This window comes from Nycticebus coucang, chromosome 6 (assembly GCF_027406575.1).
Source record: "Nycticebus coucang isolate mNycCou1 chromosome 6, mNycCou1.pri, whole genome shotgun sequence".
NCBI lineage: Eukaryota > Metazoa > Chordata > Mammalia > Primates > Lorisidae > Nycticebus > Nycticebus coucang.
This window is the reverse complement of record NC_069785.1, coordinates 106,796,753-106,813,485: the sequence shown is the minus strand read 5'-3', so window position 1 is coordinate 106,813,485 and position 16,733 is coordinate 106,796,753. Positions and strand designations below refer to the sequence as shown.

Genomic DNA, 16,733 nt, shown 5'->3' with positions numbered 1-16,733 from the left:
GTATATTTTCACACACCCCCATGAAGACCCAGATGACGTGTGGGGAGAAGGTTGGCCATGCTGATGTGGCCTTGTGGAAGGCAGGCATTTAAATGGAGTTCTCCAAAACAGGAGGGCTCAACCTTCATGGGTCCATTGTGATGCCAGTGGAGGCCCCATACCTAGAACACACTGGAAGGCAGATACACGTCCACGGTGAGGGCCTGTGCCACCCTACTGTCTGCTGGGCTGTTGCCAGGAAGAAAAGAATGCACAGTCTGCCTGAACCCTCAGAAGCTTCCTGAGCTCTGACCCCCTTTGGGCTTAGGAAAGGGCCAGTGCCATATCCTAACCTGTACAAGCTGTTAAACTTTGGTGACTGCAGGGTCTTCAGACCCCTTTTCTTCTGCTTGCAGATTACGATGCTCAGCCCCTTCGAGGAAGTGGCCACACGCTTTAAGGAACAATACAAGACATTTGCCACGGCCCTAGATTCCACCCGGCACGAGCTCCCTGTGAGATTAGTCCACATGGGAAGAGACAAGCAGCAATATTTAGGTAGGGCATTGGGCATCCAGCAACACCATACATCCTGCAGGGTGAGGAGCACATGTCAGTGCTTCCTGCAGGCCTGATGTCATTATGAAAAGTGTCTGGTTCCCCAGAGGTGGCAGAGGACAGTAAGCGTTGGTAAGACTGGTTCCTTAAAGGTTTAGTCTTGAGTAAGTAACTTCTGGGATTTGATCCCAGGGCTGTGGGATCAAATTTCCTGTCCTGCCAAAAGGTATTCTTGTAGGGTTAGCCTGCAGTCCCCTGGGCCCTACAGATGTGCCTCAGAGGCTGGCAGGAGCCACAAGACCACCAGCCCTATCCTGCTTGCTTTCTCAGCAGAGCAGGGAGGTCCCCCTTGTGCATAGGTTTCCCACCTAATCTTCCACTGGAAGACTTCGGTGAGTTCTTTATATCAAGTGTCTTCCCAAAGTCAGAGTTTGGTTTCCGAGAAGAGCTCTCATGGGCCATCTAAAGATGTTTCTTCTACAGGCTGCTGTAGAAGAGCATTGCTGTCTAAAATTCAGAGGTGGATGCCGCTGTAGAACCCTCCCACAACTCATATGAGGCAGAATACAAATACAGTCCAAGATTGCAAAAAGTGTTGCTTTATTGGCAGCCTCAGAGAAATAACTCTTAGTAAAATAGATCTTTTTACAATATGACATTGAACTTTGGAAAATAAGCCACCCTAATGACCTCATCTTACCTCAGTCACCTATATAGGAAAAAGTCACGCCTGTGGGTAGTGTCACGGTTCTGGGATAGACATGTTGCCTGTCGGCACATTTCCTTTTAGTTTTTAGTGCAGCATAACCTATTTAAACAGACTTCTGTCAAGCCATACATATCTTAGTTTACCACATATTTCATCCGCATTTGTCCTTGTTGGAAGTCGTTATTGAAAGGGTATAATGACACAGAATCCCTCATATGGGTGAATAAAATTTACCACTTCTCTTACTGGATGCTTGTCAGTGTCTGGGTTCTGATTTTACAGTAACAGCAGTAACTTCCACATCTGAAACTCCTGTGCTCCATCTCTAAGTTCTATAGGTGGTGGCCAGGAGCTGAGATCAGGACTATGAATTTTCTGTGACTGCCCAAATAATGACCACAGACTGGGTAACTTAAAACAAATTTATTCCCTCACAGTCTGGGAGAACAGGAGTCTGAAATCAAGGTATTGACAGGATTAGTTTCTTATAGCAGTTCTCAACCTGTGGGTTGCAAGCCCTTTGGACTGTATTAAAGGCTCACGGCATTAGGAAGTTTGAGAACCACTGTTCTAGAACCTCAAGGACAGAATTTATCCTAGGCCTTGCTTCTGGTGTTGCCAGCACCCCTTGGCCTGTGGCTGCATCAGTGCAGTCTCTGCCTATGTCTTCACATGGCCTTCTCCATTCACTTCTCTTTATCTAGGATTCCCTTGTGTTGTAAGGGCCCTACGTATTGGGTAAGAGCCCACGCTAACAACCTCATCTTACCTCAGTCACTCATTATCCACAGAGACCCTGTTTCCAGTTGACAGCACATTCACAGGTACTTGAGAGGAGGCTGGAATGTACATTTTTTGGTGGACACAATTCAGTCTGCAACATGAGGGAAAAGACACTGTAAGCCTCCTGCAAGGTTGCCAAAATGTGATTCTAATATACAGTTGGCCTAGAAATGTGTGTTGGAGAGACATGCATTGCCTTAATGTACATGGTATGTGTACTCTGGTTGCTCAGGGGGTGCAGGGGTGCTAGGAATGGGAATTCAAATGTTTAAGCTGCTCATGGTCTGGCTGGGGGACCCCAGGAGACACAGACACAGACACAGACACAGACACAGCACAGCCTTTGCCGTGTCTTGTGTTGCCTTCACTACATCTTACGTTGGTTTCTGTTGCAGATGCCAGGGTGGGATTCTAGATCTGTTCAAATGACCACCTAGTGGATATGCCTGTTCCACTATCTCATGCCCCCATGATTTCAGGCCAAGGGACAAAGAAGGCACCAAGGTACTAGTGTCATCGTCTGCCTGCCCTTACCCGAGAGCTCTACCATAGCATCTCCAGTTAGGTTAGAATAATCTAGCGAAACGCTCAACTCATGCCTCTGTTGCCTTGAGCACCTGTAATCCATCACTGATGACCCTTTTTCCCAAAGATACCCTTCAGGCTGAATTGATGACCACTCAACAACTCCTGAGGGACCTTGCCATTGGAAAATCAGAAGAAAATGTGCAGGCACTGGACCTCCTGAGTGAACTCCAGGACCTCACTGTGGAAAAAGACCTTGAGCTCAGAAGGTATCTCAAAGTATTTTAAGAAAAAGGGGCCACCCCATCCAGGCAGGATGTGGCTGTTGGCAGCTGTATTATTGGAGTGGCTCTAAGTTCTCCTTAGGACTTAGAAGGAGTTCAGTTCCCTAAGTGATCTATTCTCCCCCCAGACATTGCACAACATGGGCAAAGCCAGCCGATGTCATTGTCATCCATGTTGAGAGTTCAGAATTGCAGGGAAAATATTTATTCCATTGTATGGCACAAGTGTCTTTTGCTTGCTCTTACCTGTGAGCTCTACCATAGCATCTCAGTTAAGTTGGAACAATCTAGTGAGTTGCTCAGTGACGAGGTGTGGGTCTAGTTTCAGCCTTTTAGATGTGGCTAACCTATTCTATTATCATTTGTTAAATAAGGATTCTATTCAGGAATGTTTTTGTTCTCGAATGTTTTGTCAAAGCTCAGATGGTGATATGAGACCAGTTACATTCCTAAGTTCTCTGTTCCATAGATTTATATCACTATTTCTGCCTGTATGCCAGGTAGGATGATGCCTAGGTTCACAAGTGGGACCTCCATGAAAAAGGGAGGGTAAAATGGGTCTCTCCTGTGGGGTAAAATGAGAGATCTTTCCTTCCCTACTTGCTTGCTTGCAGAGAGCCCACATCAAACTTCCCGCTTGGGGGAAGGGCCTCTTATCCTCTTGGCAATGGCCTGCATACCTTAAATTTGTTTTCTTGGAGTCACAGCTTGCCTCAGCAGAGATGATATGCACTTGTCTATCTTCTTTCTTAGCTCAGCTCCTCACCTTCAGCTTCACTGAGTCCGTTCGGTTCAGTATCTCTCCCACTGGACAGGAGCCTCTGATGAAAGTTGCCTCTACTCAGCCATCTTATGGTGTCACAAGCTGTGGGCAGGAACAGTGGCACAGAGCAGCTGCATGCCGACCTGACAAGGGGTCTGTGCATGCATTACCTTCGCTTTTTATGAAACTGCTTGTGGGAACCTCTTGGGAGGGGCGGCCATTGGGAAGTTGGTTGTTTCACTCACACTCCTGTGTCTTCCAGAGCTGACGGCCCACCTCTTATTTTCTTGAGTTCCTTATAGATTAGCCCTTTGTTGAATTGGTAGCATGCAAGTATCTTCTTCCACTCTGAAGGCTTGGCTCTTTGCTTTGTTAATTGTGTTTGTAGCTGTGTAGACACTTTTTAACTTGATCAGTTCTATTTATTTTTGTTATTGCTGCAATTGCCTTTGGGGTTTTCTTCATAAATTCTTTCATCAGACTGCTATTAAGAGTTTCCAATGCTTTCTTCTAGAGTGTTTCAGGGGTCCTCAAACTTTTTAAACAGGGGGCCAGTTCACTGTCCTTCAGACCGTTGGAGGGCCGGACTATAGTTTAAAAAAAAAAAATATATGAACAAATTACTATGCACACTGCATATATCTTATTTTGAAATAAAAAAACAAAACAGGAACAAATACAATCATATCGCCTTATGTGGCCTCCAGGCCATAGTTTGAGGACCCCTGGTAGAGTTTCATGTCTTAAGTCACCAAGGATAAAATATTTAAACTTAACAGTTGACAGTGACAAGAGGTGTGGGTCCAGTTTCAGCCTTTTAGATGTGGCTAACCAGTTCTTCTGTCACCTTTTATTAAATATGGATTCTATTCTCCAATGTTTTTGTTCTCTTTATCAAAGATCAGATGGTGATATGACACCAGTAACATGCCTAAGTTCTCTGTTCTGTTCCATAGATTTCTAGTGCCAATGCCATGCTACATGTGTGTAGTGTACCCTGAAGTCTGGTAATGTGATGCCTCCTGATGGGTTCTTATTTTGTAGAATTGCCTTGGCTATTTTTGTTTTTTTTCCAGTTCCACACGAAACATAGAACTATTTCTTTACAATTTCAGTGTCTGGGCTCAGTGCCTGTAGCTCAAGTGGCTAAGGTGCCAGCAGCCACATACACCAGAGCTGACAGGTTCTAATCCAGCCTGGGCCTGCCAAACAATGACAGCTACAACCAAAAAATGGTCGGGCAGTGTGGTGGGTGCCTGTAGTCCCAGCTACTTGGGAGGCTGAGGCAAGAGAATTCCTTAAGCTCAAGAGTTGAAGGTTGCTGTGAGCTGTGATGCCATAGCACTCTACCTAGGGGCAACAGCTTGAGTCTCTGTCTCAAAAAAAGAAAGATTTCAATGTATGATGTTGATATTTTTTGTTTTTTGAATTTTGATTTCCACTGGGTTTCACTTGTCTTAGTTTGAAATTTTTTTTAATTTTCTTTTTTTTTCTTCTAGTTATTCTCTTGCCCTTAGACTCCCAAGTAGCTGGGACTACAGGTGCCCACCACAACAACCAGCTTTTTTTTTTTTTTTTTTGGTAGAGATGGTTGTCTATCTCTGGCTCACTCTGGCTCAGGATGGTCTCGAACCTCTGAGCTCAGGCAATCCATCCGCCTCAGCCTCTCAGAGCACTAGGATTACAGTTGTGAGCCACAACACCTGGCATATTGGTATTTTGATTGAGATTGCATTAAATCTGTGGATTGCTTTGAGTAGTATAGACATTTTGACAATGTCTTCCCAGCCATAAGCATGGCATGTTCTTCCATCTATTAATATTCTCTGCTATTTCTTTTCTTGGTGTTCTGTAGTTCTTTGTAGAGATGCTTCACATTCTTTCTTTTTTTTTTTTTCTTTTGTATTTTTCTTTTTATTTTTTTTTTATTAAATCATAACTGTATACAATGATATGATTATGGGGCATCATACACTCACTTCATAAAACATTTGACACATTTTTATCACAGTGGTTAACATAGCCTTTCCGGCGTTATCTCAGTTACTGTGCCAAAACATTTACATTCTACATTTACCAAGTTTCGCAAATACCCCTGTAATATGCACCACAGGTGTGATCCCACCGATTCCCCTCCCTCTACCCACACCCCCTTTCCCACTTCTCCCTATTGTTAAGTTGTAGCTGGGTTATAGCTTTCATGTGAGAGTCCCAAATTAGTTTCATAGTAGGGCTGTGTACATTGGGTATTTTTTCTTCCATTCTTGGGATACTTTACTAAGAAGAATATGTTCCAGCTCCATCCATGTAAACATGAAAGAGGTAAAGTCTCCATCTTTCCTTAAGGCTGCATAATATTCCATGGTGTACATATACCACAATTTATTAATCCATTCGTGGATCGATGGGCACTTGGGCTTTTTCCATGACTTAGCTATTATGAATTGGGCTGCAATAAACATTCTGGTACAAATATCTTTGTTATGTTGTGATTTTTGGTCTTCTGGGTATATGCCCAGTAGAGGAATTACAGGATTGAATGGCAGATCTATTTTTAGATCTGAGTGTTCTCCATATATCTTTCCAAAAGGAATGAATTAATTTGCATTCCCACCAGCAGTGCAGAAGTGTTCCCTTTTCTCCGCATCCACGCCAACATCTCTGGTCTTGAGATTTTGTGATTATAGGCTAGTCTCATTGGAGTTAGATGATATCTCAAAGTAGTTTTGATTTGCATTTCTCTGATGATTAAAGATGATGAGCATTTTTTCATATGTCTGAAGGCCGTGCGCCTGTCTTCTTCAGAGAAGTTTCTCTTCAAATCCCTTGCCCAGCCTGCGATGGGATCCCTTGTTTTTTTCTTGCTGATGCGTTTGAGTTCTCTGTGGATTCTGGTTATTAAACCTTTGTCAGAGATATACCCTGCAAATATCTTCTCCCATTCTGAGGGCTGTCTGCTTGCTCTGCTTACTGTGTTCTTAGCTGTGCAGAAGCTTTTTAGTTTGATCAAGCCCCAGTAGTGTATTTTTGAAGCTGCTTCAATTGCCCGTGGGGTTCTCCTCATGAAATACTCACCCAGACCAATTTCTTCAAGGGTTTTCCCTGCATTCTCCTCTAGTATTTTTATAGTTTCATGTCTTAAGTTTAAATCTTTAATCCAATGAGAGTCTATCTTCGTTAATGGTGAAAGGTGTGGGTCCAATTTCAGTCTTCTGCAGGTTGCCAGCCAGTTCACCCAGCACCATTTGTTAAATAGGGAATCTTTTCCCCACTGAATGTTTTTAATTGGCTTGTCAAAAATCAAATAGCGGTAAGTAGCTGGATTCATCTCTTGGTTCTCTATTCTGTTCCAGATATCTACTTCTCTGTTTTTGTGCCAATACCATGCTGTTTTGATGACTATCGATTTGTAGTAAAGTCTGAGGTCTGGTAGTGTGATTCCTCCTGTTTTGTTTTTATTTCTGAGTAATGTCTTGGCTATTCGAGGTTTTTTCTGATTCCATATAAAATGAAGTAATGTTTTTTCAAGATCTTTAAAATATGACAGTGGAGCTTTAATAGGGAGTGCGTTGAAATTATATATTGCTTTGGGTAGTATGGACATTTTGATAATGTTGATTCTTCCTAGCCATGAGCATGGTATGTTTTTCCATTTGTTAACATTTTCAGCTATTTCTTTTCTTAGAGTTTCATAGTTCTCTTTATAGAGATCTTTCACGTCTTTTGTTAGGTAAATTCCCAAATATTTCATCTTCTTTGGCGCTACTGTGAATGGGATAGAGTCCTTAACTGCTTTTTCAATTTGACCGTTGTTGGTGTATATAAAGGCTACCGATTTATGAATGTTGATTTTGTAACCTGAGACACTGCTGTATTCCTTGATCACTTCTAGGAGTTTTGTAGTAGAGTCCCTAGTGTTTTCCAGATACACAATCATATCATCTGCGAGGAGCGAGAGTTTGATCTCTTCTGACCCAATATGGATACCCTTGATCGCCTTTTCTTCCCTAATTGCGGTGGCTAAAACTTCCATTACAATGTTGAAAAGCAATGGAGACAATGGGCAGCCTTGTCTGGTTCCTGATCTGAGTGGAAATGATTCCAATTTAACTCCATTCAATATGATATTGGCTGTGGGTTTGCTGTAGATAGCCTCTATCAGTTTAAGAAAAGTCCCTTCTAGACCAATTTTCTTGAGTGTTCTGATCATGAAGGGATGCTGGATATTATCAAAAGCTTTTTCTGCATCAATTGAGAGAATCATATGGTCTTTGTTTTTTAATTTGTTTATGTGCTGAATTACATTTATAGATTTACGTATATTGAACCAGCCTTGAGACCCTGGGATAAAACCAACTTGGTCATGATGTATAATTTGTTTGATGTGTTGCTGGATTCTGTTTGTTAGGATCTTGTTGAATATTTTTGCATCTATATCATTAGTGATATTGGTCTATAATTTTCTTTTCTTGTTGGGTCTTTTCCTGGTTTGGGGATCAGGGTGATGTTTGCTTCATAGAACGTGTTGGGTAGTCTTCCTTCTTTTTCTACATTTTGGAACAGGTTGAGTAATATAGGTACTAATTCCTCTTTAAAGGTTTGGTAGAATTCTGACGTGAAACCATCTGGTCCCGGGCTTTTCTTTTTAGGGAGGTTTTGTATAGTTGATGCTATTTCTGAACTTGATATGGGTCTGTTCAACATTTCCACTTGATTCTGGTTAAGTCTTGGAAGGTGGCGTGCTTCCAAGTATCGGTCTATTTCCTTCAGATTTTCATATTTCTGAGAATAAAGTTTCTTGTAATATTCATTAAGGATTTTTTGGATTTCTGATGAGTCTGTGGTTATTTCGTCTTTGTTGTTTCTGATTGATGATATTAGGGATTTTACTCTTTTTTTCCTGATTAGGTTGGCCAGAGGTTTATCTATTTTATTGACCTTTTCAAAAAACCAGCTTTTTGATTTATTGATCTGTTGTATTATTCTTTTGTTTTCAATTTCATTTAATTCTGCTCTAATTTTGGTTATTTCTTTTCTTCTACTGGGTTTGGGGTTGGAATGTTCTTCCTTTTCCAGTTGCGTGAGATGTCCCATTAAGTTTTTCACTTCCTCTCTTTCGGTTCTCTTGAGGAAGGCTTGCAGTGCTATAAATTTCCCTCTTAGAACTGCCTTTGCAGTGTCCCAGAGGTTCTGATAGTTTGTGTCTTCATTGTCATTTTGTTCCAAAAAATTGGTGATTTCTTTCTAAATCTCATCTCTGACCCAGCTATCATTCAGCATAAGGTTATTTAACTTCCATGTTTTTGTATGGGTATGCAGATTCCTGTTGTTACTCAATTCAAGTTTTATTCCATGATGGTCTGAGAAGATGCATGGAATAATTTCTATTCCTTTAAATTTACTGAGGTTAGACTTGTGACCTAAAATGTGGTCAATTTTGGAGTAAGTTCCATGGGCTGATGAGAAGTATGTGTATTCAGTTTTGTTGGGATGAAATGTTCTGTAGATGTCTGCTAAATCTAAATATTGGATGGTTAGGTTTAAATCTAAGATTTCTTTGCTCAGCTTCTTTCTGGAGGATCGATCCAACACTGCCAAGGGAGTGTTGAAATCTCCAATGATTATGGAGCTGGAGGAAATCAAGTTACTCATGTCTGTTAGAGTTTCTCTTATAAATTGAGGTGCATTCTGGTTGGGTGCATAGATATTAATAATTGAGATCTCGTCATATTGAGTATTACCCTTAACAAATATGAAGTGACCATTCTTGTCCTTCCTTACTTTTGATGGTTTAAAGCCTACTGTATCTGCAAATGAAATTGCAACACCTGCTTTTTTCTGATTACCATTTGCCTGAAATATGGATGACCATCCTTTCACCCTGAGTCTGTATTTGTCTTTTAAGTTAAGATGTGACTCTTGTATGCAACAAATATCTGGCTTGAGTTTTTGTATCCAGTCAGCTAACCTATGCCTCTTTAGAGGACAGTTTAAGCCATTCACATTGATGGAGAGTATTGATAAGTCTGGTGGAATTTTGGGTATCGAGTTTTTCAAAGGTCCAGTGGACATTTTTAATCCTTTCGCCATTGTGGAAGTTGGAGTTTGATCCGAAGTTTCTGGGTGATTTTACTTTTGTGGTATAGGATTGGGTTGGTCATTGTGGAGGATAGGTCTGAGAACATCCTGAAGAGCTGGTTTACTTATGGCAAATTTTTTCAACATATGAATGTCATTGAAGTATTTAATTTCTCCATCATAGATGAAACTCAATTTAGCTGGATACAAGATCCTGGGTTGAAAGTTTTTTTGCTTTAGGAGATTAAAAGTTGATGACCAGCCTCTTCTTGCTTGAAAAGTTTCAGCAGAGAGATCTGCAGTTATTCTAATATTCTTACCTTTGTACGTTATAGTTTTCTTTCGCCGGGTTGCTTTGAGAATCTTTTCTTTCATGTTAACTTTAGTGAAGCTAATTATGATATGTCTGGGAGATGGCTTATTGGGGTTGAATCGTGCTGGGGTTCTGAAGCTGTCTGCTATCTGAATTTCAGATTCTCTGGGCATGTCTGGAAAATTTTCTTTCATAATTTCATGTAGAAGGGCCTCTGTGCCCTTGGCAGCCACTTCATCGTTCTCCGGAATTCCTATAACCCTTACATTGTTTTTTTTTTAATTATCTGAGAGTTCTCTGAGTGAGTGATCCGTTTTTGCTCTCCATTTCTCTTCCTCTTTGAGAGATTGGGAGCGTTCGAAGACTTTATCTTCAATGTCAGAAATCCTTTCTTCTGCTTGCTCCATTCTGTTACTGAGGGATTCTACTGTATTTTTCATATCTTTGAGGGCTGTAAGTTCTTGTTTCAGTGTGTCTAAGTCTTTGGTGGTTTTGTCTTTAAATTCGTTAAATTCTTGAGACAATTTTTGAATTTCTCCTCGAATTCCTAATTCCATTTTATTGATCTTGTCTGCAAACCAAATTCTGAATTCGACTTCTGACATCTCAGCCAGTTGTTTATGAATGGGATCTTCAATCATATCTGCCATATCTTTTCTTGGGGGTGTTGATCTATTCTGGTTATTCATGTTACCAGAGTTTTTCCGCTGATTCCGCCCCATGGTTTACTCCCTTTGGTTTTTCCCCTGGGGTTTTATCGAGGGCCCGTACAGTGTTGTGGCCTGAGAAACTGGGGCCCTGTCTGGTGTGGTGGAGCAAAGTGGTTCTGTCTTGTTTTCAGCTGGTTTCTGTTCGATCCTATTGCAACTTCTACTCTGGCTTGAAGTCTCAGCTGTGTGGAAAAATCAGCAATTAAGTCACCCCGCCTGCCCACCTCTGGCCCCAGTTGGAAAAGGAGAATCAAACCTTCCTACAATCGCACACCCAGGGCACCGCCTGAAGAGTCCTCAGTCTATTAGCCCAGTTCAAAAGGTCCGAATCAACTGTCTCAATCGGCACTTGTCTCGGGTGGAAGGGTTCAAGAGGTCTCTGGGAACTGGATCACAGGGGCCTGGTTACTCCTCTGACACAGTTCACCCCAGTGCAGCGTGGAGTCAGGAGGAGCCACCCAGCAAACAGAGCAGTCTAGGAAGGTTGACGTCTCCTTCCCCACTTTGCCCCTCCGTCGGACCCAGTCACTGGTATCTCTGCAGATGGCTAACCCAGTTGCCTGCAGTGAACAGACACTCCAGGGATTTGCACCTGCCTGAATCGCAAGGAAGTCTGCCAGGCCCCCGCAGACTGCCGCTATCTAGCAGGAGGAGATGGGGCCTGACATGTTTGAGTGTTTGATGCAGGTGATGGGAAGGAGGTGTTCACTCAGGCTTAGCCCCGTCCCTGATGGATGCTGCTAACAGAACAGAACAGACAACTTTGTGAGGTTCTGTCTCTGTTCCTGTCGTCGCCTACAGAAGACGGGCTGTTTTGAGTTCAAACGTCTTTGCTGCTGGAGAATTGCATCTGAACACCTCTCTGGGTCGGCCCCGCCCTGGAAGCTTCCCGGGTTTGTGAGCCGCGTCACCCGGTGGCCTCCTCTGGTTGCCCAGGGAGACAGGGGGTGTGGCCTCAGAATATCCAGAAGTGAGCGTTCTGCCGTTAAAGAAAAAACGGCTGTTGATCTACCTCCAGGGAACTGCTGCTCTGGTGTGGGCACTCAGGCGACCCTTTTCTCCTCTGTCCCGCGCCCCAGAGTCAGCACTGAGCGGCCGCAGTTTGTGCTGGGTTCACACCCCTTAAGAGATCCCCCAAGAATCAGAACTCTTGGGGGATGGGCCCCCAGACCCCGATTGGGAGTGGGACGGGGGGAAGCTAGAGTTTCATTCAGTTTTACGCAATACTACGGTCCGGGGAGGGCTCCTGCACTGCACCGCAGGGAAGTGCCGCCAAGGCTTGATTTCCCCTCAGCAGAGTGCCCTCTCCTCGCTCACGTATCCCAGAGTCAGCGCTGACCTGACGCAGCTCAGGCACTGTGCTCTCCCCTCGAGAAATCACCCAAGGAGCCGAACTCCTGGGGGACAGGCCCTCAGACCCCGAGTGAGAGTAGGGGTTCTCAGCTCTCAGCGGGGAGGCCAGAGTCTTATTCAGTCTTGGGCCCGTATGCCCAGGGAGGGTTGGTGCACTGCACCGCAGGGAAGTGCCGCGAGGCGTGACTCCCCCTCAGCCCGGTGCCCTCTCCTCACTCGCGCCTCAGGGTCAATGCTGACCAGTCGCAACTCGGGGACTGTCCACTCCCCTTGAGAAATCGCCCAAGGATTCGAACTCCTGGGGGATAGTCCCTCAGACCCCGAGTGAGAGTAGGGGCTCTCAGCTCTCAGCGGGGAGGCTAGAGTCTTATTCAGTCTTGTGCCCGGGGAGGGTTGGTGCACTGCACCGCAGGGAAGTGCCGCGAGGCGTGACTCCCCCTCAGCCCGTTGCCCTCTCCTCACTCGCGCGCCTCAGAGTCAATGCTGACCAGTTGCAACTCGGGGACTGTCCACTCCCCTTGAGAAATCACCCAAGGATTTGAACTCCTGGGGGATAGTCCCTCAGACCCCGAGTGAGAGTAGGGGCTTCTCAGCTCTCAGCGGGGAGGCTAGAGTCTGATTCAGTCTTGTGCCCGGGGAGGGTTGGTGCACTGCACCGCAGGGAAGTGCCGAGGCGTGACTCCCCCTCAGCCCGTTGCCCTCTTCTCACTCGCGCGCCTCAGAGTCAATGCTGACCAGTCGCAACTCGGGGACTGTCCACTCCCCTTGAGAAATCACCCAAGGATCCGAAGTCCTAGGGGACAGGCCTCCAGACCTCAGTGGGCGGGAGGGGAGCGCCGGGGATTCAGGGTTGCCGGCAAAGGATTCCCAAAGTTTTATTCAGCCCTATGTCCGGCAGGAGAACGCCACGGCACCCCAGTAGGGGAGGTAGGTCCAGTTTTTAGAAGGTCTCTCCCGTGGAGTGTAGTGGGAGGGCCTTTAATTTCTGCCCGCTTGTTCAATTTTGGGGCTCTTGAGCCGGTCTCATGGGGGAGGGGGACTCCCGTCCGCTTGGTGGTGGATTTTGTACCTTTTGTTTGCGTCCTTGTGATCACAGCTTGCCTCAGCGGTGTTGATTTGCGTTCTTCAGCCTTCTCTCTTGGTGAGGCTCAAGTCCACCAGGATACTTACTAAATTCCTGTCCCTTAACTCTCCTTCTGGACGGGAGCCTTTGTTGAAAGCTGGCTTCAGTCCGCCATCTTGTCTCCCCCCCTTCACATTCTTTCTTACGTAAATTTCAGGTATTTACTTTTCTGTGTGTGCTATTGCAAAAGGTCTTGCATCTTTGATTCTCAGCTTGATTGTTGTTGCTGTGTATGAAGGCTACTGATTTGTGGACACTGATTTTTATATCCCAAGCTATTTCTGTAGCTCTTGATCACTTCCAGGAGTCTTGTGGTTGAGCCCTTAGGATTTTCTGAGTATAACATCATCTGGTCAACAAAGAGTGATAGTTTCACCACCTCTTTGTCTGTGTGGATACCCTCTATATCCTTCTCTTGCCTAATTGTTTGGCTATGACTTTCAGTACTATGTTAAATAGTGGCATTAATGGACATGTCTGGTTCCAGTTTTAAGTGGAAATGCTTTCAAGTTTGTCATAGCTTCTATCAGTGTAGGAAATGTCTCATCTGTGCCTGTTTTAAGTGTTCTTATTTTAAAAAGATGCTGAATCTTGTGAAATGCTTTTTCTTTGTCTATTAAGAGGATCATGTGGTCTTTGTTTTTACTTTGCTTTATGTGGTGAATTACATTTACGGATTAGTGTATGTTGAACCAGTGCGACATCCCTGCCATAAAGCCCACCTGGTCGTAATTTTTTATTTTTTGATGTGTAGATAAATTCTTTTTTTTTTTTTTTTTTTTTTGAGTAAATTTATTTTAGGTTAATGCGAGGGTACAAGCAATCAGGTCAAACTATTTGATTTAGTTAGGTAGAGTTCATCTTGTGGTTATGTCCCACACGTAAAAGGTGTGCCAACCCCTCCACCCTATGCCCATTCAGTGAGAGCATCCCAACCCCTCTCCCCGTTTTGCTAGAATTTTATTTACTGAGTGCTTTTGCATTGATAGTCATTAATATTTGTAGTTTGTTTTTTTTTGTTGAGTCTTTTCCTGGTTTTGGTATTGGGGTGATATTTACTTCATAGAAGGAGTTGGGGAGGGTCCCTTCCTTCTCAATGTTTTAGGATAGATTCTGCAATATAGAATTTTGGTGTAAAATTGTCTGGTCCAAGACTGTTTTATTTATTTATTTTTTTTTTCCTTTTTCAAGTCTTTTATTGTTGTAGTTTTGGTGCTTGGTATTGGTCTGTTCAAGAGTTATGTTTCTTCCTGGCTGAGTCTAAGGAGGTAGTATGGTTTCTGAAATTGGTCAATTTCCTTCATATTTTCAAATTTCTGGGCATAGAGTTTTTTGGTAGTAATCAATGATGATCTTTTGGATTTGTGTGGTATCTGTTTACCCTTTTTCATTTTTGAGTTTGTTAGAGATCTTTAATTTCTTGTTAATCTGGCCAATTTCATTTACTTTTCAAAGAACTAGCTTTTTGTTTCATTGATTTTTCTGAGTGGTTTTTATTTTATTTATTTTTTTTGCAGTTTTTGGCTGGGGCTGGGTTTGAGCCCACCACCTCTGGCATATGGGGCCAACATCCTACTCCTTTAAGCCACAGGCACTGCCCAATTCTTCTGGGCAGTGCCTGTGGCTCTTTTATTCTCAATTTCATTTAATTCTGATCTAAATTTTGGTTCTTTTCCAGTAGGTTTGAGATTGGATTACTCTTTTTTCAGTTCCTTGAGATGACTCTTAGATTGGTGATTTGCACTCTTTCAGACTTCTGGATGAGGGCATTTAATGCAATAAATTTCTTTCTTACGACTACTTTGGTAGTAAGCTTAGGTTTTGATGGCTTATATCTTCATTGTCATTTTGTTCAAAGAATCTAATGATTTTCTTCATTTCCTTCTTGACCCAGCTATTTTTCATCATAAGGTTGTTTAGTTTCTGTGACTCTGTGTGGGGATGAAGGTTTTTGTTGGAGTTGAGGTCTACTTTTATTCATTATGGTCCAAAAAGATACAAGGTATAATTTCTATTCTTTTTAATGTGTTGAGGTTTGTTTTGTGTGGTAGAATATAATCAATCTTGGAGAATGATCCAAGCTGAGAAGAACATGTATACAGAGCATTTCACTCCAACACTACTGAATATATCTGTTAGGCCCATTTGTTCTGAGGTTGTGTTTAAGTCCATTGTTTGTTTGGTTTCTGCTTGGATGACCTGTCCAGTTCTGTCAGTGGGGAGTCAATATCCCTGACTATGTTATGGTGATGTAGGTTATCATATTGTTCAAAACAAGTAGGATTCATTTTATAAATCTGGGGGCATATGTTTCCATGATCAATATCTAGAGTCCATTTTTGTTTTTCTTTACTTGTGTTGCTTTAAAGTCAATTGTATCTGCAAAAACAATGTTGACTCCTGCTTTATTTTGTTTCTGATTTGCCTGAAATAGTGTTTTACAACTCTTCACCCTGAGTCTTAATTTGTCTTTGGGAGTTCGATGTGTGTCCTGAACACAGCAGATACTTGGCTCATACCTTTTTATCCAGTCAGCCAGCCTGTGTCTTCAGTGGGGTATTGAAGCCATTTACATTTATTGAGAGAATTGACAAGTATGGTGAAGTTGTGTTTATCTTGTTTTGTGGATGTCTGTTGCCTTGCTTTGTTCTTCAGTGTCCAGGAGTCTTTACTTTGCTGGTGGTCAATTGTGTTGATCTGTATGTAGTACAAGTCTAAGTACTTCCTGCAGAGCTGATCTTGTAGTGGCAAATTTGCTCATTGTTTGCTTGTTGGTAGAAGATTGCTTCTCCACTGAATATAAAACTTAGTTTTTCAAGATACAGAATTCTAGGCTGGCAGTTGTTTTTGTTCAAAAAGATTGATGGTGGGAACCAACTCTCTTCTGCCTTGTAAAGTTACCACTGCAAAGTCTGCTGGCACCCTAATGGGCTTGCCTTTGTAGGTCAACTGTTTATGCCTGGCTGCTTGCAGAACATTCTTTCCTTTTGACATGGGCCATTTTAATTATGATGTGTCCAGGAGACGGTTTGTTTGAATTTAGTCATCCAGTCATCCTGAAGTTCAATAGTACATATCTGTATGTCTGGTCCCTGGCAATGTCTTCAACTAGAGCTTCCAGGCTTTCGAGACTCTCTTCTTCCTCAGCAATATCTTTGATTCATATACTTGTATACGTTGCATAGTTCCATATCTCAAAGATTGCTCTGCTTTTGGTCTCTTTTCTGCCTTGTTAAATGTTTGGGTTAACTCAAAAGTGTTAGATTTCTGAGAGTATTTCTTCATAATCTAATCTGTTGCTGAAACTATCTGATGTGTTTTGAATCTTTCTGAATGCCTCTTTCATTTCCTTAAGCTCCATTATATCCTTCCTAATTATGTCTAAATCCTTGGTGACTTTGTTTAGTATCATTGCCTTCTTGAGATAATTTTAGGACTGCATTCATTCATCATATTTTCCATGCATATTCTGAATTCCATTTCAGTCATTTCAACAAATTCTTTGTGGGTGGCATTTTTTGCTGTAGCTTCACTCTATTTGCTTGTAGGAGTTGA

General features: G+C 42.8%; 1 protein-coding gene across 4 annotated transcripts in view; it reads left to right on the top strand.

Annotated features, from left to right (window-relative positions):
• LOC128589067 (HAUS augmin-like complex subunit 8) overlaps positions 1-16,733 on the top strand; it is a 54,253-nt gene that overhangs the window by 17,532 nt on the left and 19,988 nt on the right. For 3 of the 4 annotated variants that reach the window (XM_053595936.1, XM_053595935.1, XM_053595934.1), the window contains 2 exons: positions 396-537; positions 2,682-2,823. In XM_053595936.1, the coding sequence (XP_053451911.1) occupies positions 396-537; positions 2,682-2,823 (284 nt within the window). Of the gene's footprint in view, positions 1-395; positions 538-2,424; positions 2,464-2,681; positions 2,824-16,733 lie in introns of those variants that run through there. The other variant, XM_053595937.1, reaches the window with a different exon arrangement.